This window comes from Moschus berezovskii, chromosome 6 (genome assembly GCF_049115385.1).
Source record: "Moschus berezovskii isolate FMDL1 chromosome 6, NW_MosBer_1.0, whole genome shotgun sequence".
NCBI classification, from domain to species: Eukaryota; Metazoa; Chordata; class Mammalia; order Artiodactyla; family Moschidae; genus Moschus; species Moschus berezovskii.
Genome location: NC_142465.1, coordinates 29,911,673 through 29,934,814, shown reverse-complemented (window position 1 = coordinate 29,934,814; position 23,142 = coordinate 29,911,673). Strand labels below are relative to the sequence as shown.

General features: G+C 54.7%; 1 protein-coding gene across 1 annotated transcript; it reads right to left on the bottom strand.

Annotated features, from left to right (window-relative positions):
• Positions 1-1,599: 1,599 nt before the first annotated feature.
• Positions 1,600-22,922, bottom strand: ITGA5 (integrin subunit alpha 5). The gene is made up of 30 exons (XM_055394515.2): positions 22,423-22,922; positions 16,014-16,144; positions 14,357-14,469; positions 14,104-14,224; positions 13,838-13,899; positions 13,703-13,748; positions 13,310-13,435; positions 13,036-13,080; positions 12,858-12,901; positions 10,693-10,749; positions 10,462-10,514; positions 9,983-10,191; positions 9,526-9,717; positions 9,256-9,301; positions 8,982-9,083; positions 8,792-8,847; positions 8,510-8,664; positions 8,065-8,202; positions 7,866-7,933; positions 7,364-7,514; positions 7,186-7,278; positions 6,988-7,067; positions 6,820-6,900; positions 6,604-6,709; positions 6,107-6,259; positions 4,881-4,967; positions 4,657-4,770; positions 3,940-4,041; positions 3,286-3,408; positions 1,600-2,700 (listed from the first exon to the last, which is right to left on the bottom strand). Exons 1-30 carry the CDS (start codon positions 22,794-22,796, stop codon positions 2,617-2,619), a joined length of 3,312 nt encoding a protein of 1,103 aa, XP_055250490.2. The 5' UTR covers positions 22,797-22,922; the 3' UTR covers positions 1,600-2,616.
• Between the last annotated feature and the right edge of the window lie 220 nt (positions 22,923-23,142).

Here is a 23,142-nt window from a genome sequence, read left to right as displayed (position 1 = left end):
CTCCACTGACACAGACAGGGCTAGGACTCAGGCCTTCCCCCTACTCTCTTGTCTCTCTGCATCACTCAAGTCTCAAGGTGAGAGGCAGACATGCTTTGGAGGGGCTGGGAGATTCGGAAGGGGAAACATACCAGAGCCTGAGAATTACAGTTCGGCGACAGAGAGACTGGTGCTCGGTTACATCTGCAGCACTGCTGAGCCCAAGGAATTCCTACCTTGTCTTGTGCCTCCTTGAGAGAGACCTTGTCACTCTCAGAGACTCAAAGGTACAGGCACTAACTACACAGACACACCCATGATACCAGCCCAATACAGCCCACTTCCCCTCCTCATTTCTTCCTCGTCATAAGAAATCTCAGATTTGGCCCCTGGAGTATGGCTGTTGCCATTCCCACCCATCCCCCAAGAAGGCGAGTATGGGATTTCATTCTTGGAGAAGTCTCAGTGTCTTGCTATGCCACAGCTGTCATCCTTGGAAATACTGGGTAGCTCTTTCTTTGCCTCATCAGGTCTTGCTCTCCCTATAGTCCTTAATTTATGGGTTCTGGGAAGAAGTTTCTGAGTTACAGAATTATTAAGAAGATGAAGATTGGAGTGTGGAGCAGGTTTGAACTCCCAGGAGAGATATTTTGAGATCATGCTGGAACTGCGAGGCAGGAGCCTAAGTTAATAAGAAGTGCCTTGTTGATGGGGAAGAGGGTGAGGAGGACCTCATACATAGCCTCCCTTCCCCAAATTCCCATAAATTTGTGAGTGTGCTGCCCTCTGGTGGCTGACCTCAGTCTAGCAGGACATAGACACCTTTGCCTCTAACAATCCTATTTGAATTTCAGCACCCCTCCCCATGCTCTTGCTGGACATTAGTTTAGGATAGGCCTCCAGGAGACATAGGATGCTGAGGGGTTCCCTCACTTTAATTTATCTTCAAAGACCTGAACCGTCTGTCATGTCGGTTAAGAATATGGGCTTTCACAGTCAGGCAAGGCTTAATTAGACTCTGTGACCTTGGGCAAGTTACATAACTTCTCTGGACCTCAATTTCCCCTCATGTAAATGCGGTTAATTGTGCCTGCCTTGCACATTTAATTTGATAGAAATTAAATGAGATAATGTATGTAAACTATTTAACATTCCCTCCACCCATCGGAATACAATGGGTAATGAAAACAAAACACAAATCCAACTGGCTTTCTTCTGATTTAGTTCTGTGGCCTTTTCTCTCAACCGTTTTCATTATTCTAATTTTGGGAAGCCCAAGTGAGTCTTGTGGGCCATCTTCCTCCACCTTCATCTCTGACCTCTCCCTTTCTTAGTATTCTTCCCTAACCCTCAAATCCAAAGAGAAGGAATTCCTCTCCCTGTTCTCCATGAGGTGTTGGGATCAGATCTGGTGGGGCTGGGGGATGGACAGGAGTCAAGCTCTGCTTTCACCCCTTCCATCATCTCTTCCATGTAAGAAAAGGTAACCCCAAAACTAGTTCCACAGTTCCTGGGGTTCATACTCCTGACTCCCAGTGGAAAGAAACTGCAAGAAACATTTCCTATCCACCAAGAGGTCTGGTTCCAGGAATGATCTGGAAAGAGTAGGGAGAAGACAGATTCCAGCTCTGATCAGTGGGGGCACCGGGCCGGGTTTATTGCACTTGCAACAGAGTTTAAATAAGTCCCGGGTGTCCGGAGCTGAGGTGAGGGGAGGGTTGGGTAGGGAGAGGAGGGGCAGCGTCAGTGCAGCTGGCGGGCAGAACCCAAACCCGCAGGCCTGGGACAGCAGGCTCCCCCTTTCTGCGGAGGATTGAGAGGGCCTATGTCCAGCCAGGGTTAAGGTTCCAGATCTGTTATCATCATGGCCCCTTCAGGGTCCTGGGCAATTCCTGACTTCTCCTGAGTCAGAGGTGGATTTGGTCTCCAGACCCAGGTCTGGAGCAGGCTCAAATGTCCTGGATCTGCCTAGTTAGGTTACCAACGTCTGAGTCTGGGTCCCAGATGAACTTCAGGCCCCAGAGGCCGCAGGTTCCATCTGGCCCTGTGAAAGTTCCGGTTCCCCTTGGAGCTGCATCTGGGCCAGCGTGGATCCTGGTGTGGGATCTGTCCTGAGCTGGGCCTGGGGTGCCATCCATGGTTAGTGTTTTTGTTGGCCCACCGGGGTGGGGGCTGTCCAGAGCTGCCATGTCTCGCTCCCCAGGTTCCAGGCTGTTAGCTGGGGGCTTCCTGTGGATCTCTGGCAAGGCCAACGACAGATCTCTGCGGGGTTGGAGCTGGACAGGAAGTCCTGGTGCCACATCTGAGCCGGAGAACTGGGATTGGATCCCCTAGTTCTGGTTCCAAGGTGTTTCCAGGAAATTCTCCAAAATGCAAAGGTGGCAGGGAGGCTGGGGCCTCTGTCCCTGGATCTGAGCTCCCTCATCCATGAGGAGGGCATGTGTAAACGAGGGTCCTTCACAGTGCATGGGGGGAGGGGGTCCCTGGCTCCTCACCTCCCGGCTCTGGCCCTTCAAGTATGTCTCTGGGCTGGGGAGAGGAGCTTCTCCCTGGCCCTCAGCACCTTCAGGAAGCACCTAGCCCCTTCCCTGTCAGTAGACTGACAGTGGGGGACTAGGCCTTCAAGATTGGGAGGAATCAGGCATCGGAGGTGGCTGGAGGCTTGAGCTGAGCTTTTTCCATGGCAGTGCCATACGGGAGGGAGCGTTTGAAGAATCCGAGCTAATGAGAAGAAAGCAGGGAGAATGGAGTCACTTCTCTGCAGGTCTTATCCCAGGAAGGGGTGAAGATGACTTCAGTGCTCCCAATCTCCCCATCTTGCAAAAGTGGCCCAAATTCAGGCTGTGGAGACTACCTCTCCAAGAGGTCTAATAGGCCAGGAGGGCTTAGGCTGGGGTGCTCTGGTGTTGTAAAAATGCCCCCAGTTAAGCCAGGGATGGCAAACAGACTTGAAGTCTCGCTGCCTAGAAGTGGTTGCCTCTTGAGAAGGATTCTGAGGCTATTGCTAGAGTATGACCAATTAGTGATGGCTACCGTGGGTTTCTGGGGGAGGTGACACACACATATGCCACACACTGGCCACTTGTGAGTCACCTTGATTTTTGAAAGTATGGTAAACTTTTCAGTTGAGTCAAGAGAACTCTTTCTAAGCTAGGGGCTGTAGAATGAAAGAAGGTACGGTATAGGGAGTGTCCAGAGGGGATGCATGTGGCTGGAAAACTGGTCTGGAGGCAGATACTAGGGAGTGTGCTGGGTCAAGGGCAGAACCTGGTGAGAGAAGGCCACGTTGAGTAGGATGTGGCTGACCTTGTAGAGGATGTAGATGAGCAGACCGAGGAGCAGGAGGCCAACGAGGATGGCTAAGATAATGATCCAGAGAGGGACTCCGTGGCTGCCTTCTGCCTTGATCCACTGCACAGCCGTGGCCACCTGGGAGCAAGCCAGGAGAGGTCACTGAAAAGCCATTAGTTCTTCCCACCCTACACTTGGCTCCCACTTGCCACTGGACTTAGACCCTCTCTCCCCTCCCATTTTAGGCTAACAGAATTCTGAACTTCAAATTTCTAAAATGTGTGTTATTGTTTCTTTCGGACCTTCACACCTGCTCATTTCCTCTTCCCAGAAAAGACTCCTTTCCTGACCGGTGAGCCTGGTAGATCCCATGGATTCTTCAGGTCTTGCTTAAACATCACTTCTTCCAGACAGCCTTTCCCAATTCTGCAAGTCTGTGTTCAAGTGTCCCTATGATGTGGTCCCACAAACATGCTGACCCTTGTCACATTGTCTTTTCACTGCCCTGTCCATCTTGCTTATCATTGTATTCCCAGGACTTATAGCACAGTGCCTGGCACATAGTAGATACTCAGTCAATGTTTGTTACCATAATCAGGCCAGTCCCCGTCCTCATGCTAGGCCCAGAACTCTGTCTTCTATGGCCCAGCCTGCTGGCCTTAGACTTACCTGCAGCTCCTTTTGGGGAAGCTGCCGAGGCAGGATTTTATAGGGCATCTTCAGGGCTTCATACACGGCCTCACACTGCAGGCTAAATGGCTGGTGCTCCCGCTGTGGGTGGGGGAAAGGTGTTCAGGGTGGCCCCTCTTGGCATTTGGAGGACATAGGACTCCCCAGTTTCTGGTTCTGGTTATAATCTTTCCCTATTTTGAACTCATTCTCTGAATCTCTCTCTACATTCCTTATAAGAGAAAATAAATATGTAGCTAAATAGTTATAACTGAATAGTGGATAATTAGATAACGGCATGTTCAATAGAAAAAAATTTTCTTGAGTCATTAATATGGGCTAAGCACCTAGGACAATGTTTAGCCCATAGTGCGCACTCAACAAATGACTACTGTTTCCTGTTTATACATCTTGCTGGCCTCTCCACGATGGATTCACGCTCCGTCTCCGTCTCTGGTTTTCTGTCCTTATTTGCCGGCTGGTCTCCCTCCAGCCCTCCCCTCCTCTGAATGGGCCAGAAAAGGGAGGCTGTCGGTCCCAGTGTGGCCACTAGGTGTCGCCAAGGACACACAGCCCTGTCCAAACAACGGTGAGGGAGGGGAGCGGGGCTGCCTGGATCCCAGTCACCAAAGCGGGTGGCTAGGGCAGTGGGGAAAGCGGGGGTCAGTCCAGCAGACCTGAAGGTCAGGGGTCAGGACTGAGATGAGGCTCCCTCACCTGTAGGAAGGTCTTGGCCCATACGCGGAAATGCAGTTGCAGACTTCGGCTCTCTTGCCGGTGTAGGGGTCCCAGCTCGCAACGTAGCTTGAAACACTCTGCCTCTGGGCATTTCTGGGAAGAAATAGGAGGCTTGAACAGTGAGTTTTGCCCTTCTGGTGGCTCTGAGGACCCAGAGAGGTACTCAACACTTGGGCCCAGACCTCATTCCCAGGACAACTTACCAGAATCTGAGGCCCTGAGGAGGCAGGGCTCCGACCTGGAACATCCCGTCTTTGCAGCCGGTGGTGCTGGGAAACCTCAGGATCCAACTGGAAGAGGAAAGAGACCATTAGCTGCCTCTCCCACCTCATTACAGCATCTGAGTCAGCCTGCATCTGGGGTCTGCAGCAGCTTTGACCTGGTCTTCCATCCATGCAACTGACCACCTCCTATGGTAAGGCAGCAAACTTGTTGAAATATGGAAACGAGTAAGATTTGGTCCCCGGAGTTTAGGAGGAGGCGATGTGTCAATAAATAATTAGGGCACTGTCTCTGCCTTGAGGCCTTTGCACTGGCTGTTCCCTCTGGAATACTCTTTCTTGAGTCTTCACAAGCAGTTTCATCCTTATCTTTCATACTCAATTCACCTGTTCCCTCCTCAGGAGGTTTTCCCTGATGATTCAACTCAAACAGGCTCCCGGCTCCACCCCACCCCAGCATGTTAGCACTGCACTTCCATCACTTTTCAATGTCTGTTTCTCTCTCTTCTTAATTTTTATTGTTTATCGTGTGCATGCTCAGTCGCTCAGTCATGTCTGACTCTTTGTGACCCCATGGACTGTGGTCCATCAGGCTCCTCTACCTATGGGATTTCCCAGGCAAGAAAACTGGAGTGGGTCGCCATTTCCTACCCCAGGGGATCTTCCCGATCCAGGGATAGAACTCTCATCTCTTGCATCTCCTGCATTGACAGGAAGATTCTTTACCACCGTACCACCTGGGAAGCCTTATTGTTTATTACCCTCCTCTAACTCCATGAGAGTAGGGACCTTGTGAATTTTGGTTACTGTGATATTTCCTGAGCCGGTAACATGGTTCTGTACAGTCATTCATTTAATTTAAATGTTGTCTATGAATAAAATGAACTTTAAAACAGACACTGGAGTCTAGGGGAGTGGGTCTGAAGAAGGCTTTCCAGAGGGGGTGATGCTGAGCTGGGCCCTGGGAGTATGCCAGGGCATGGAGTCAGGGAAGGATACTTCAGGCAGAAGGACAGAAGTGCAGTGCTTAAAACAATCTTTTCCCCTCCCAGGGCCTCAAGGCATCTGTGGGACTTCTGACTGCCTTCCAGTGGTCTAAGTCCTAGCTCCAGGCACATCCTCATTAGCTCTTACAGGTCCCTGCGACCTTCCACAGCTACCCTCGACTTGGTGCTCCCCACCTCCCGGCCAGTCCCCAGGCCCCTCACCTCCAGGCCCTCTGGGTTGGGGGGGTGACTGGTGGTGCAGTTGTTGAGTCCTGTGACCCTGGTCACGTAGAGGAGCTGCTGGCCATCCAGAGCATGGGGACAGCTGAGTTCCAACACGCCCTGGCTAATGGAGCTGGGGCCTAGGTTGATGAGCTGAGGAGAGGAAGGCACAGGCATCGTGGGAAGGGAGGGAGTGATTCTGCCCTGTTGAGACCCGGGTCCCAGTGGCCCACTCTTCCCTGCTCTAAGTCTCAGGAGTGAGGCAGGAAATCAACGGGCAGAGAAGAAATCCTTTCCAGCCAACTCTCCTGGAAGTGGCTCCATCCTCCCCTTCTAAGTCACTCAGCTGGCCAGTCTCTCACTGATCCCGTTCAGGCCTTTACCTCTCCCTTCCCCCTCTTCCCCTCAGGCTGACCCCAGCCATCTGTCACTCATACTAGCTCCCCTTCCCTGTCATTCATTCTAGCCCCGCCCTCCATTCCCAGCAGCCCGCTCACCTCATAGACATGGTGGACAGCAGGGCCCACATCACCCTCCTCCTGCGGCTGGTCTTGGGGATGCCAGTCGCTCACCGGAAATAGCACTGCTTCAGGCTTGGAGACACTGCAGAGGAGGGTGATTTAGAGGACAGTGGAAGGGACCCCATTTCATATGCCTCATTTGCCAGAAGTCCATCTCCCCTCCCAGAGATGCCCCATTTTGCCCCCACTGACCCGTTAAGAGAGACCTGGGCCTGAGCCTCCACGGAGAGCCGGAAGGAAACCACATCACTTTGTGAGTTGTTGAGATTCTTGCTGTGGGACGGAGGAGAGACTGATGGTACTAGAGCCCAGCCAGAATGTCACCTGCACGACTTCACCCCTGCCCTGCCCCGTCCCTACCTGAGGATCTGGAAGTCAAACTGGATGGTTTTCTTCGTGTCCCTGAGGTGAGGGACTGTGAACCGAAGGCCACCCCAGAGCTGCAGGACAGGGAGGACGGACAAGTGGGCTGTTAGAAGGGGCATCTGCCAAACACTGACTGCAGCCCTCCTTCCCTTCCCTCCAGCTCAGAGCAGGGTGAGATGGTCCCAGACTTACATTGGCCCCGGCCTTCATGGGGTTGCCCAGGTCACACACCAGCAGACGGCTCTGGTTCACAGCAAAGTAGTCACAGCTCAGGCTGGAGAAGTTCTGGAGGTGGGGTGGGTGCAGGTAAGGCTTCGGTGTCCCTCTGGCAGGGTCTCCTCCCAAGCCCCTCCTGTGGGTCCTCACTCACCCCTGGGTGTCTGACGAGTCCCGAGTACTCAGCCTCTGGAGGGGCTGTGACCCAAAGCTCTGCCTCGTAGGCACCACCCTCACCCACGTTCTGGGCGTGGAAAGTGAGGTTCAGAGAATTCTTGTCACCCAGGTATACGTGATTCTGCTCCCTGGAAGGGACACACAGGGGTCAAGGACACTGGAGAATTAATCCCCGAGCCAGACAATGGGCCATAACGATAATAATACAATAATAGTAGACACTGTTCACTGACTTCCAGCCTTATGGCAGGCACTTGGCTAGATGCTTTATGTAGATTATTTCATTTAATCCTTCCAAAAAGCTAGAGAAATAGATGCTGTTATTCCCACTACACAAAGAAGTTGCATAATTTCCCAAGGTCACAGCTGATATGCTCCTCTTCTCCTTTTCCATGTGCCAGGTGCTTCCAAGCTCCATGTGTCCTGCTAGGCGACTTCAGCATCTGGAACCCCCCGGCCTGACGTCAGCCTTCACTCACCCAAATACTTCCAGCTGTAGGTCTGGCACACAGATATTGTCTTCTCCACAGTCCAGCAAGATCTGAGCCTGGGGAGCGGGGCAGCCTTGAGAGGGGGAGTTGCGACTGCCTCCCAAGCTGTCGGCTCCCCGCTCCAGGGCCCCATCCCCGGGGGCCCAGGCCCCTCTCCTCCCAGCCCATCTCCCCACCCTGCCCTCACCTTGTCCTCTATGCGGCTCTTGCTCTGGTAGTGGAGGACTGGCCGGAGGCCGTGGCTGTCCACTGGGGCTTGAGGGTCCAGGGAGAAATTGAGGGCGATGTGAATCGGGGAGAGTTTATCTCGAAACTCTGACTCGTTCTGGGGCGGGGTGGGGGGTCACAGAGTCAGGGGACGCAGGGGACTTGGCAGCCCTGCTCCTCATCCTTTCACATCTCCCTTTGTCCATGCGAGACCCTCAAGAATTTAGGTGTCCAAACGACCATGCTCATTGCTTCTGAGGCAGCCTGGTTCCCAGCTCCTCGGACAGAAAGGCACCCTTCCCCAGCCTCCCAAAGTTCCAGGACCTTCATTGGAATCTCCTAGTCCTCTTCCCTTCAGGAGGGGTCCCCAGTTCTTTGTGGCCACCCTCCCCAAGCCAGTTCATGCCCCGCCCTCCTGTCCCTACCCTGAGGTAGATCTTCATCTCTCTGCAGTCCTCCCGGGCCCCGTTCTGGATGAGCAGGGTCTGGGTCAGGGTGGCCTGTCGGGAGGCCAGGAACAGTGCCCGCCGCACCCCGCCCTTCTGCTTCTGCCAGTCCAACTGGAGCTCCACCGTGAAGCCTGTGGCCACGCATGTACGTTAAGGAGCATCTTCCCCTCCCTCCTAATTTATCCAGAGAGAAAAGAGGTCCCCAAGTCCCCAGCCCCTCCACCCCTGCCCCAGTTCCTGAAAGGCAGTCTCCCTCACCGATGGAGTCAGGAACATGTTTTCCAGAAGCATTGAGGCAGAAGCTGAGGTTGATGCTAGAGGACCAAAAGGAAAGCTGGTGTATTCACCTGGAACAGGCATCGTATTCTCTGCCTGCCTCCCAGACAGACACAGATGAGGTACCCCCAGACTCCATCCTGCAATCTCCCGCCCCCACCCCCCCACTCACCAAGTCACTGGGTTTCCCTCCAAGCTGCAGCTGTGCTCCTCTGGGTTGAACATGGCGGGAAAGATGGTGAGGGAGGCACTGGCAGACACGATGGGACGACCCCTGCCAAGAGTGAACATGGGGGTCAAAGAACTAAGGCTCCTCAGGAAGCTGGGCACAGGAAGCCGATGGCCAAGCCACAGGATCCCAGTTTGTACACTTTCCCAAACTCAGCCCTATTGAGAAATCCCCCAGTTCCCGTGTCTCCCAGGCTGCCCCCTGCCCGAGTTCATACCTGTATACCACAGCCTTGTCTACACCAAAGGACCCCACAATCAGATCTGCAAGAAATGAAAACAAACTACCCCTTACAGCAGGCCCCCAAACAGAATTCTTCCCAACCCCTTCTAGCTGCATTGTTCAAGGAGACTGAAGTGAGGGGGCATCGCCATCTGGTGGCACCATCCTCGAACTGCACCCAGGAGCTTAGGCAACTACGTTAGAGAGGCTAGGGGGTCTATGACCAGGGAATTCTCAGGTGAAAGGGGCCTCGGGCACCACTCACCAGGGTATCCATTGCCATCTAGGTCTCGGCCTCCTCGAAGGGCAGAGCCAAAGAAGTCCGGCGTGTGGCCAGCTGCCCACAGGGGCAGCAGAACCTGGGAAGGCTTAGACGCCAGACCCCTTGGGCCCCCAGGGAATATAAACACCACTCCCTGCCGGTTCTCCCCACCAAAGGCAGCCCCAACGGCTACATCTGCAAAACACACAACACACACCAGTCAGCAGGCCAGGAGTCCAAATCTCTACCACCAGACCCCAGGACCCAGGATCCTATTCTTCCCATCTGTCATTCCCAGTATGCTAAACTCTTCAAGCCTCAAGATCTAGACGTTGGGATTAACATCCTCCAGGAGACGCTGGGAGGTCTTGGTTATCTTATCTGACAGTCACCTCTCCCCAGATCCCTTCTGACTCAGGCCCCTGGCTCCTCCTCAGCCACTCGAGCCCACGGTGCTCACCATTGTAGCCATCCTGGTCTAGGTCCCCCAGCGGGGTCAGGGAGCTGCCGAACCGGCCAAACTCATCCTGACCAGTGAGGGTCAGGCTGGGCGTGGGCTCCATGCCAGCCAGGCGCTGCAGGTAGATGTAGACCCTGCCCACCTCCTGCGGCCGCCCGTCGGCTGTCCGCTCCATGAGCAGGGGCGCCCCTACCAGCAAGTCGTCCAGCCTGAGGATGGGGGAAACACCGGCATCCTGAGACCCTGCCCTTCCCCGTCCCCTCCTCAGTCCCAGTGCCAGCAAAGCCCAGGTATCCTGGATTCCCGGCTCTTTCCCACCCAAGGGAGAGACCTGAGATCTGGCCTTTGGCGCTCAGCGCTCTCCCTGCCCCTGGGCCGGGGGTATGCAGGCAGGAGGAGAATCCAGGGAGGAACTCTCCTTGCATCTTTCTGTCCCTCACCCCTGGGGAGGGCACCACTGTGCCTTCTCCACTGCTTACCCATCCCCGTTGATGTCTGTGGCAGCCACTGCGTAGCCAAAGTAGGAGGCCATCTGGCGGGGGGACAGAGCAGCAGCAGCGGGTCAGTACCAGGGAGTCAATCAACAAGGGCTGCGGGGGGAAGTCAGGGACTCCAGGGAGCCTGAGAAGTTGGGCCGAGCTTACTGACCCCTCAGGGCCAGGGCTTGGTTGGCATAGTGCTAAGCTGGGTTGGAGAGGGAGAGTCCTCACCTGTTCCCCTGAAAAGTTGTAGAGGGACCGGATGTCTGAGCCATTAAGGATGGTGACCTGGGGATGAGGAGATACACCCATTGGTCCCAGACTCAGAAGGATGGAGGACAAATGGGTGCAGGATACCCGGGGCAGTCATTCCTTGGAGACACAGACCACTTGTCTGTCCCATAATTCCCTTTGTTTTGCCTTTGCCATGGTCTTATCTCTATACTGGCAGCTCCATCTCAGGTGGACGTCATTATCTTCCTCCACGTCACCTATCAACCACTGCTGACAGATTCCAGACTTATCTGTCTGTTGTGCATCTGGTCTGTCTACTAGAATGTGAGATCAGTGAAGGCAAGAGCTGTTTTGTTCTTTGCTTTCTCCCCAGAGCTTAAAGTCATGCTTGGTGAGAGCTGACACTCACTAATTATCAGCTGAATGACTGCCCTCCCAAACCACACACGCTCATGTCTCCCCATGTCGCATCTCAGTGATGGGCTCTACTGGTCTCTTGACTCCTCGTTCTCTTCCCCAGTCTTGCTGCTGTTCCTCTGGTGTGAGTCCTCCCCAAGGAATGCTGGAGAAAGCCCTGGTCTCCCCTTGACTTGGACATGCCCTTCCCCATGGCACCCAGACTGATCATCCTAGAGCTGGTCCAGGAGGGACACTGCTGGCTTGAAAATTCACAGTGGTTCCCCGCAGCCATGGGCCAGCCTCAGCTTACTGGTTGGTCCTCTGAGGCCCTGGAGAACCTGGACCCAACCTATCTCTTTTTGCCCAGCCTCTCTTTTCTTCGTTTATTTGGCTGCACTGGGTCTTCGTTGTGGCATAAGGGATCTAGTTCCCTTATGTTCCGGGATTGAACCCAGACCCCTTGCCCTGGAAGTATGGATTCCTAACCACTGGAGCACCAAGGAATCCCCCAATCTCTCTTTAGTCTCTCCACTGTCAATCAGCCCATGCTGAACTGGCCTGCATTGCTTCCCTTTTCTTCCAAGCCTTTCTCATGCTCCTGTCTAGGATGCTCTCTTTCGTCATCTCTGGTCTTTCACAGAACCTTTTCTGATCCACCCCCACCCTAGAAAGGAGGTTATTGCTGCTAAGTCACTTCAGTCGTGTCCGACTCTGTGCGACCCCACAGACGGAAGCCCACCAGGCTCTCCCGTCCCTGGGATTCTCCAGGCAAGAACACTGGAGTGGGTTGCCATTTCCTTCTCCAATGTGTGAAAGTGAAAAGTGAAAGTTAAGTTGCTCAGTCGTGTCTGACCCTTAGCGACCCCACAGACTGCAGCTACCAGGTTCCTCCATCCATGGGATTTTCTAGGCAAGAGAACTGGAGTGGCTTGCCATTGCCTTCTCCAAGGAGGTTATTACTCCCCCTAAACTGCTGTACCATCTTAACCACTTTTCTGAAATTTAGTGCAGAAAGAATGCTGACTTTGGAATAAGACAGGTCTGGTTTTAAATCTCTATCCAGCCACTTACTAACTGGGTGATCTTAAACAACTTACTTGGTCTCTTTGAGTCTCAGCTTGCTCATGTGTAAAATGTGACTGGTAATATCTCCCCCGATAAGCTTGTTGGGAAGAATAGAAATCATGAGTGGACAGCGCCCGAAGCACTGAGGGGCTTATGCATAGGAGCTGCACACTAGATTACCATCATATGTATGTCTTATCTTACATACTTGATTAGAAGCCGGACAAGATGGGGGGTGATGTCTTATTCATCTTTTTATCTCATACCTTGCCCTAATAAATGTTGGTAATTGAATGGACTCCTATGGCATTCTTATCTATACCCTTTTTAAAGCACTCGCCATGGTCTAATAATAACAACTACAGTTGTACCCTGCCTAAGAGTTCACTAAGTACTTTCACGTGCCTTATCTCACTTCATCCTTACAAGAGCCTTGTGAGGTCAGAACTATTATTATCCCATTATTTAGAGAAGAGTGAGGCTCAGAGAGGTTAAGCAGACTCAAGATTTTTACGGAATGAAGTGGGATAGGAATAAATCAGATTCATCCAGAGTAAGTGCCAGAACTTGAACCCTGGTCTGACCCAAGAGCCTGTGTTCTGATCCACTTTTTGAACCCTCCCAAATCACCATGCATGGTTCTTTGTGATTAAGCAGGGGAGAGGGGTGAGGGGAGGGAGGGTCAGGCTGGGCCTTACATAGCCGTAGGTGAGGTTCCCTTTGGGCACACCAGCAACGAAGTCTGGAAAGGGAAGAGAAGGTTGCAGGCTAAGGGCAGGGGAAGGGGAGTCGACAAAAATGTCTCAGTCCTTGGGGCTCGAGATCTGGGGTCTCCACATGCCCCCTCCCTTGGCCCCAGCCTGGGGACACACTCACCTTCTCTATCATCACCACTGAATTCACCCACAGCCACAGAGTATCCTGGGGGACAGGTGGATGGATATTAGGTTTCTTGCTTTGGGGCCCCCTCTGTCCTGGCCCATCCTCAATCCCTTCCTCACCCCTACTGAGCCTTCACAGTCAGCCCGCACATGACACATGAGGTGGGGGGCTGGGGACGCCAGGGTAGGAGAAGGGAGGCGAGGGGTGAGTGAGGACACGGGCCCCCCGAGGTTCTCCCCTGCAGCTCCCACACCATTTGCTCACTTACCCAAGTAACTGTCATCGTAGATGGAACTGGCCTGGCGAGTCTGCAGCTGCCCCCGAACTGGATTGATCAGGTACCCGGGATAATAGGATTCTGCAATCTGCTCCTGGGTGGCGGACAGGATCTGGCCTGGAGAAGGGGATAAGGAGGGGATGGCCGGAGGAGGAGGTGGCAGGGAGTGGGGCCCTGGGGGCTGACTGGGGAGATATTCAGGAGTCTGGTTCAAGGAGGGGAAGCTTTTGGAGGGTGGAGGGAAAGGACAGATAAGTCTCAGAGGATAGGAAGAGGAGTGTCGGGACAGGGGCAGAGGAAGGAAGGATGGTGATCTTGGGCTGGGAGAGGGATGAGAGGCCGGGTGCGGGAGAGGGACGCAGGGACAGTGGGGGAAGGACTCACCTTGCCAGAAATAGCTCCCTGGCCCACCGAGGACCACACGCCCAGTCTGCGCAGGGGAAGAAGGCGAGTCTGTGTCTGGTCCTGATTCCCCTGCGTCCACCACCCACAGCCAGGCTCCTCCCAGACCCCTCTCACCTTGGTGAGCTCGGCACTGAAGCCCCCTTGGCAGTAACCCTGTCCTGCTTCTTGGCTGAAATCTGCAGGAGGAGAAGGTGGTGGGAAGACGTTCTGCACAGACGGGTCAGACAGGAAAAAGCGGAGAGTCTGGGGAAGGCAGGGGGAGGGGTGGCCCTAGGAAGGACCTTCCTGGGCCGACAGTGGGCTATCGAGGCTGTTAGGGGGTAGGGGACTGTGGGGACTCAGACAAGGCAGATGCAGGACTCACGCCACCCCTGCCCTACCTGAGCGGCAGGGTGCATACTCCAGAATCCGGGTGAAGTTGTCTGTGGAGAGGTAGCACGTGCCCACGGGATCACTCTGCGGCTCCTTCTCGGTGCGCCAGCTGTAGAGGGGGGCGCAGGCCTGGGAGGGCCCAGGAGGAGAAGGCGCCAGGTTTATCCAACAGGGCCTCTCTTCCCTCCCTCCTCACTATGCTGTTATCCCCAGCCACCACCCCTCCTGCCCATCGCGGCAATCAGCCTGCTGGGCCCTCACCAAGATGGAGGAGCCATGCGCTCGCACTGTGGCTCCAAACCACTGCAGGGACTTGTACTCCACAGGCTCCTCTCTCTCTGGGCTGGACGTTGAGGACTCCAAGATCCGAGAGCCTGGGGGAAGTGAGAAAGTGGGGTCATGCCAGCTGTAGGCAGCCGAGCCTTAGAGCAGCCCCTGCCCTCAGCCTGGGGGTACCTCAGCACTTGCAAGCCCTGAGCCCATGACTCATGGGAGGGGAAGTGAGGAAGGGTCTTTACGATCTGCTTGTCGTGGCCTGACTCACCTGCTGCTGCACGTGTGCACATATGCATGCGTGCACACACACAGAACCCGGGGTTTCTAGAGCTGCAGTCCCCTGATGTGCTTGCCTCCTCACCCAGCTGGGACAAGGATGCTTGTGACAAGGTGGGAACGAATGGCTATTTCCTGAGAGGGCAACCCTCTGGGTGCACTTCTGTCTACACCTGGGCTTATGCCTCAGCACCTGTTCTATGTCCTTGACCTTTTTTCTTACAGCTCTGGATCTCTGCCCTATGTCTGTCTGTGTGTGCATCTGTCTGTCTGTCTGTCTCTATCCTTCCAAGCCCTCTCTGCCTTTCTTAAGACAGCCTTTCTTATTCCCTTGCTTCTCACCTGTCTTTCAGATTAAAAGAATAATAATAATCAGGGACTTCCCTGGTGACTCAGTGGTGAAGAATCCACTTTACAATGCAGGGGACATAGGTTCCATCCTGGGTCAGGGAACTAAGATCTCACACACTTCAGAGCAACTAAGCCTGTGCACCACAACTAGAGTGTCCGCGTACCTTGATGAAAGATCTACCCGAATGCCACAACCAAGACTGGATGCAGCCACATAAATAAATATACACTTAAAAAAAAATCAATTGGTTTTGTGCTCTTACACCACCCCTCCCTCACTGTCTCTGCCTTCTGATGCTCCGTTTTGTCCCCTCACCCCAGCTGACCTATGGAGCCAGACTGCTCAAGTTCATGTCCACGCTCCACCTTTTACTAGCTATGTGACCTTAGACAAGTTACTTAACCCATTTCCTATAAAATGGGGATAATAATACCTCATGCCCTCATTCAAAGGATGAAGTGCATTAATATGTGTAAAGTGCCGACAACAGTGCCCAGCGCATAGCAAGTGCTCTTGAAGTGTTAGCTGTTATTACTATTTCTCAGCCTGTCTCCCTTGGTCCATCTCTGCATCTACTTGGGACCTTAAGCTCCTTGAGGTCGGTGGCTTAATCATGTTTCAATCCCCCGCAGCACACAGCACAGAGCCTGGCACGCATTATCACTTAGTCAGTGCTTAGTTAAAAGAACGGAATAGGTTCTGTGACTCTCCCGGTCTTTGTCTGGGTTACTGCCCCGGCCTCCCAGAGTGTGGGTGATTCAGGGAAAATGAGAGCCACATGTTTCTGAATCATGCCCGCCCTCCTTGGGCTGGGCTGGGCTGGACTGGGAACGTGGTGTGAGTGCCACGGGGAGCCGCTGCACCGCTGCTGCGCTGAGCTGGAGTCCCAGAGCCGGGGAGCACGTGGCCCTGGAACTGGTTAGGCTCCGCCCCGCACTCCAGATCCCGCCCGGGCCCCGCCCCCCAGCCTCAGTCCCACCCTTTAGTCCCTCCCCGACCTGCGAAGCGGGTTACCTTTGCTGTCAAATTCAATGGGGGTGCACTGTGCCGGGCTGGCGCCCCAGGGACAGAGGTAGACGGCACCGCCCTGCAGCACTCCCGGCTGGCTGGTGTTAGCCTTGGGCGCCCCCACCAGCACGCTGACCCTGCGGAGGGGAAAGGAGAGGCATTTCAGGGGGGCTCCTAACTATTCTACAGTCTCCCCAGGCGGGGAGGGGCTGGCTGGGGATGGGATAGATGCCCCCCGAGTTGTATTTATATCTCAGAAGATGCCACAGATGCCAGAGGCACAGGCTGGAGTCAGGCGGTCCCCATGTGCCGCTGTCACTAACACAGCCCCTCCCCCCCTCCCCCCACCCTCTCCTTTCCTACCTTCCCCTGTCATTAGAAGGAGGAACCAGAGTCAATTCTGGGAAGGGGTTGGGGCCAGAGGGCCTGGACCCCAACTTCCCCATCTCCCCTATGGACCTGCGAAGACTGGAGGTGCAGCCCCTGGAACCCCAGAGTCCTTTTACCTACCCTCTGCTCCCAAGCCAAAGCCCTTCTCTGGGCAAGACCCAGGCGTCCGGCTGCCCAGCCCTGGGGTGTGTAGGAGGAAAATGTGAGACTTGGAAATCAGGCAGTAGAAGTGGAGAGAGGCCCTGGAGGATGGTGAAAACAGATTGTTCCCCGGGGCCTGGGCCTGCTCTCACCCTGGGCTCTGGTGGGACCTCCCCATCCTGGCTGGATCTGTCTCAGCCTCTTAACACCTTTCCCATACACCATCCCTCGAATCTGAATTCAGATCTCGCTCTGCTGGGTCTTAGTTCTGGACATGGTGCCTCGTTCCCCCTGAGATGACGAGGAGAAGGTTGCCTTTGCTGGGGGTCCTCTGTAATGGGGTGGTGTCAGCGAAGGTCCTGGGTAATCTTCCTGCCTCTGGCTCTGCCTCTACCACTTCTGGGTCCTTTGCCTCCAAGGCCTCAGTGCAGCTGGCAGCCCTCTGGGATTTCTCTTTCAGAGTCTCCCATGAGGACTGCATCTGGCAGCCGGGGCCACTGACCCAGTGTCCCTGCCAGCCTTGGCCTCTGCTCTCCTCCCATATCTGCCTCTGGCACTGCTTCTCAATCTGTTCCTCTGCCCTATGACTGCTTGTTCTCTTGCTTTTGGTTTTAGGTCTGTCCCCCTTTGTTTTTCTACCTCACATCTTGGGCTTCTCTATCTCTGTTGGATTCTGGCCCCTTTCAGCTCTCAGCACCAACACCCACCCTTTTCCTGATATTTGGATTCCTTCATCAGCCTTTCTTACCAGGAGTCCCCAAGTCTGAGATTATGACAGAGATCACAAAATCAGGGGTGTGTGAGACAGGGGGATGGGCTGGGAGACAGGATGGATGACAATGGCAGACACACTGAGTAGGGAGGGATGAAGGGGTGGTGTTCAAGAGGAATAGGAATGGGAACACCAGAGGAAGCGGCTCCAAGGGACTGAAGTGAGGGTGGCTGGACCAGAGGATGAGGATGGAGGAGGGAGAAGAAAGGGTCCAGAGGAACAGGAGGGGAGGCCTGGAGTGAGAGTTCCTGGAGTGATGGGGGGTGGAGTGCCAGCCTCGGTTACCCTGGGGACAGGAAATGTTTACTGCCTGTGGCTTCCTGTCTGTTTCCAACCTCTCACTTCTCCGTTTGTCTCCCACCCGCCTGCTGGGCCCCACCCCTCTCACTCAGGCGGTACAGCCAGCTGGGGGTGGGTGAGAGCTGGCTACTCAGAGGCACAGTGACCTGGTTGGCTGCCAGGCCTAGTAGGTGAGGTTGGTGATGGGGACAGATTGCCTTGCCCCAGGCCTGGGGGAGGAGAGAGGGGTGAAACCCTCCATAGCAGAGGCAGCTCCAGAAAACAGCAGTTGTACAGGAGTTCTGGGTCAGGCACTAGCTCAGTGGAGACTTGGGAATATCCTTTCCTGCTTCCTCTGGGTGAAGAGATTGCAATGGTTACCTCAAAGTCTTCCGGAGCTCTGATACTCTTCCAGGCCTTGGCCAAGGGACCCTACTCCCCACTTGATTTTCCGACCACTTCCCTGGGTGGGGGATGCAAAGCCTGAGTGTTCCTGGGTTGGCCTGAGGAAGAAGCCTGGAGTTTGTGGCGGGGCGGGAAGGTGTAAGAGGGGCCTTACAAGGTTAATAAATCCCACAGGCTTGTGGGACAGGGGCCTAGGCTGTGGCTGAGTGAAGGTTCAAGGGGTCTGGCACGCAAGTGATGGACACAGATCCCAACCCAGACCTGCCCTGCGCCGCCTGTGGCTTACAACTGAGGATGCAGTGGCCCTTCCTTCCCATCTCCTCCAAGTCCAATAAATAGTGCCCTCCACCTTTGCCGAGCAAGGCACCCGGTGTCCAGGGTGGCGCCTCACATAGCTTATCCTTATTCTCCCTCTCCTAATTCCTGTTTCCTAAATCCTAGAGCAGATGGCTCCTACTAGGGGTCCAAGAAGGTAACAACGGAGGGTCCTTGGGCTATTTTCATTATTTCAGAAAGCCTAACGGAAATCATGCATTTACCTGATAAGGCAGCCCAGGCTAATTAAAACCTCAAGTGTATTTGCTTTGGGCTGTAATTATATCAACTCCTGTGGGGAACCTGGTTATCTCATATTGGTCAGAAGCTCTGATTGGCAGCTATGGATGTCTTCTTGTTCTAACTTCTAGTTGATAAAAAACAGGAAAAAGGAATTAATTATTCCTTCCTCAGTGCAGCTTGGCAGATAAACTCTTCTAAACTATGGAGACCACAGGAAAAAGCAATTGACATAATTTATTCTGAAGCCTCAGAACCCTGGTATTCTAGAGTTGGTTCTTGGAGACACAGGCTGCCCCAGCTGGAAGGCACCGAGGAGGGCATCTCCGGGATTGAAGACTTTCTTGTAGAAGCCTCAGGGCTGCCACATGGAGTAAGTGGAAGCCAGTTTAGTCCTGACACTGCTCCCCTTCTTTCAGAGCAATCTCTTGTCTCTGTTTCATGTAGAATGCCCTGGTAAGATGTCATCTTAATTAGAAAGAAAAAGAAAGGAACGAAGGAAGTAAAGAAAAAAGAAAGAGAGGAAGGAAGATGGAAAAGGAGAAAGAAAATTTTAACAAAAAATACAGCTTATCCAGTCCCATGTCCTCATTGTACAGAGGGGGAAACTAAGTCCCAGAGAAGTTAAGTCACATGGCCAGGATCACTCAGAATCTTTTCCAATGGAAGAGCCAGAAGCCGTGAGTCCTGTTACCGGGTCTACCCTGTTGCCAATTTGTCCCCTCCTCTCCACTATCTCGCCAGTCAGGCTTCTGATTAACCAAGTTCCTGTTCAATACATGGTTACTGTTTGACTCTGATGGCCTAACAAGGTCGGGGGTGGAGAGTAGCAAATGGACCGGACTCAGCTCCTGCAGGTCCTACAGCAGCCCTGGCCAGGCCAGAGGAAACACCTGGTTCTGGGTCCCCAAGTGTACTCTCCAGGGAGATGCCTGGCTGGCTGAGGAGGAAGGGTTGCCTCTACTTGCGGCAGTACTACAAAGGGCTAAGGAGCTAGGCTAAGGCTGGTGCACCTCTGAAGTGCACGTCTTGGGCCAAGTTACTGACTTCCTCTTTCCAAGACCTGAATTCTCTACCTGTAAGATGATGGGTTGCCCTTGGATGGTCTCTAAACAAACTTCTAGTTCTAACCTTCTATGACTCCTGAAGCTTCAGTTCATATATATATATACATATATATACACACAATGGGGACAATAAAGCTTCATCTGTCTAAGGCAAGGATTTTTGTAATGATCCAACAGAAAATTGGTATGAAAATGCAAAGAAATGTGCTTAGAGCTATCACTGCTATAAGCAAATACTAAAGGCCAGGAAGAAATGGTGAAAAGCTTAGACAAAGAACTAGGTGGTGTCCAGGGAGGAGGGAACCAGAAACAGAAAATAGGTACCTCATAAAAGTCATGCCTCCCATGTATATTGATCACCCTCTGTGGACCAGGTCCCTTTATATATATTGTCTCAATTAGTCCTCGGAACAGCCTCATAAGGTAGGTGCCTGATTTTCAGGAGAAGATCAGGTTCCAAGATTTAAGTCTTAAGTCTTAAGCTCACCCCAGGTCACACAAAGAACAAGTAAGAGGTGGGGCCTGGACCCACACCCAGCTCAACCTGACTTAGAGCCTGGACCTTTCCTACCGTGGAACTTCTCTCGGTGCTTACCCTGCCCTCTGAGGCTGTTTCGGTTTCCACCGTGAGAGGTGAGGGAGGGGGCCGAGAACACCGAGGCCCTCCCTCTCCAGCGATGGCCCCAGGTGAGGGGCTATGTTTGTCTGCTGCAGGGAGGAGGGCTTGGAGGCCCAGCTGTGGTGGGGAGGGAGGTCACTGGGGAGGTGGAATGTTCCAAGGCCTATTCTAAGAGTGCTTTGTACAGACAAAACGAGAGGGGGAGGTGTGCGAGCTGGACACCTGGGTTCTCCTGGGAGGAGAGATGAGCAGAAGGGGAGGGGCAGGGGTTGAGAATGCTGGGTCCTGCTCTAGAAAAGGGCTTTGGGGACTGCAGGATTAGGCCAGGGGCCAAACAGACAGCTAGGGAACCTGGCATGTGTGAAAGTCCAGAAGTTTCAGAGGCGTGTTTTAAAAGGGAGATGACACTCTTGTTAGGTGGGGGTTGGGTAAGAGGAAGGTAAAGAGCCAGATAACTGACCCCAGCCCCTGGTGCCCTGATGTGGGGAAGGATCCCATCCCCTCCCTCCCTTTTCTCTACTCCATTAGGGTTGTGGTAAGCAGTTTGAGGGGGCCTGGGGGAGGCCAGGCCTGGCAGAGACTCCAGGCCAGGGTGATGCAATGGGGTTTGGGCAAGAGGCCAGGGGGGTGGGGTGGGGGTTGGGTGGGGACCTTGAATAGTCCAGAACCAACAGCTGGAGCCTAACCATCTTTCTGTTTCCCCATCCTCAGGTCCTCCAGACAAAGGAGACATTTGTCCCTGTACCCAAGTGGAATTACCTAGATTAACCCCTTTTCTCCAAAGGGAAACGAAATGAGTAGATACCAGCTAACTGTATGTGTAAAAACAGCTCACCTCTGACAGAGAGCCTATCAAACTCAAGCCTATATACCAGGGGTGGTTGTGGTGGTGGTGAAGGGCGATGGTGAGGAGCAGTGGCGGGCTCAGAGCCCAGAGATGTAGAAAGAGGACTTCTCCAGAAGTCGAGGATCAGTCACCTGGCACCCCGGAGTTCCTGTCCCAGCCCCGGAGCAGCTTCCTTCCCCTCTTACTACCCCTCACTCTCCACATTTAAGCAAACACCCTTGTTTTTATGTTGCCTAGCTTGTCTCCCCAAGCCTGTGGGCTCCCCGTTTTCCTGGCACACAGGATCCAGGCTGCTTGTTACCCTGCTGAGTTGGGAACCGGGATCCTCCTTGGAGACTTCCCGGCCTCTGAGGTCCTGTGTTCTGACGGTCTTGGGCCCTCGGAGCCTACGTCTCCCCAGCTTCCGAACCCAGCCCCGTAAGTCCCGGTCTCAGTTCAGCTCCAGCCGACTAGCTACAGGAAATCAGCTTTTCTCTTCCTCCCCAGAGCTAGAGGAAGAGGGAAACCGCCCACCCCCCTTCACGCGCGCGCACACACACCCCTCCCGACACATCCCAATACCCGCCCTTGGCTGAGCCAGCCCCCAGCCCCAGCGCCCCCCAGAACCTGAGTCCCGGGACTTTCCCAACTTCCCGGGTCCCCGCGTCTGAACAGAGATGGGGTCGGGGGTGGCGGGCGGAGTAGAAGACCGAGGAGGAAGGAGAGGGAGCCACCATCCCCCTCCCGGGTCTTTCCCAGTCTGAGTTGAGGGGGGAGGGGAGGATGAGGCCGGCCCCCATTTAACCTCCGGGACCCCTTCAGCCTCCGACTTCCTTCCTACTACACACACACACACACACACACACCATACAGCTCATTCTGCTTCGTCTCGTCCTCTCTGGACACAATGGCCCTCAGGGGTCCCGGGGTTCCCCAGCGCTCCAAAGAGTCTCCTGGCCTCCGCGCCCGCTCTCCGTCCCCATCCACCTCCGGTCCCCGCAGTTCTCCAGTCTCAACCGGAGACCCTCTGCTCTCCTTTCCCGCGCCCTCCTCTCTCTTGGCCGCAAGACCCCTGCCCAGACTTCTCCAGCTTGCAGCTTCGTGTCCTCTCCCCACCCCACACATGTCTCTTCGCTGATCGCTCTCAAACTCCTGCCCCCCCACCACGCCGGCCACTGTCCCCTCCCTACTCCAGCGCGGGCCCCCAACTTTAGCGCGGGCCCCCAACTCCAGCCCCAGTTCCTCCAAACTCCGCCTCCCAAACTCAAGCCTCGGTCCCCTCCAGACTCCAGCCGCGCCCCCAGTCTCCAGGCGCGCACCCCCGCCCTCCGCCAGCCCGCCGCCAGCCCTCCTCAACTCACCCGTCCGTCCCCGGCCGGTAGAACTCCACCGAGAAGCCGAAGAAGGAGTCCGGGGGCCCGGAGAGCACTGCCGGGGCCTCCGCGTCTAAATTGAAGCCCCCGACCCGGGGCGGCGGCGGCAGCAGCAGCAGCAGCAGCGGCAACAACGGCAGCAGCCGGGGTCCGCGCCGGGCGCCCCGGCGCAGCTGCACGGCGTGGAGAGAGGACCCTGGCGTCCGGCTCCCCATAGCGCCCGCTCTTCCCTGTCCTGGGGCCACCGACCCGGAGCCGCTTCCTAAACCTCCCAGAGGCGAATGACTCAACGCGGGGAGGAGTTTGCCAAACTCCCGGCTGAGCCCTCCCCCCGCCTGCCGGGGGGGCGGGCGGGGGGGCATTCCTGGGTCCCTGGAACGCTGAGCCCGCGCCCCCCACCCCGAAGGGGCGTGGGGGGGCCGCACCTCTCCACTTCCCTCGCCCCAGCCCCAGCTGGAGGCCGGTCGTCTGGACTGGGTCAGACTGGGCGGGTTTGGGCTCTCCCCCTCCTTCTCTCTGCTTCCCCCTCCTTCCTCTCGCATCCTTTCCAGATGTACAACGTAAACGCTCGGAAAAGGAGTCGGAAAAAGGGAGTGGAGAATTTCCTAATGAGGAAAGGAATCACCTCTGGAGGGCGGAGGGAGTGTGAAATATGTGTGTGGGGTCTCTCCCACTAATTCAGGGAGGAGACTCCGGGGTCTAAAGAGA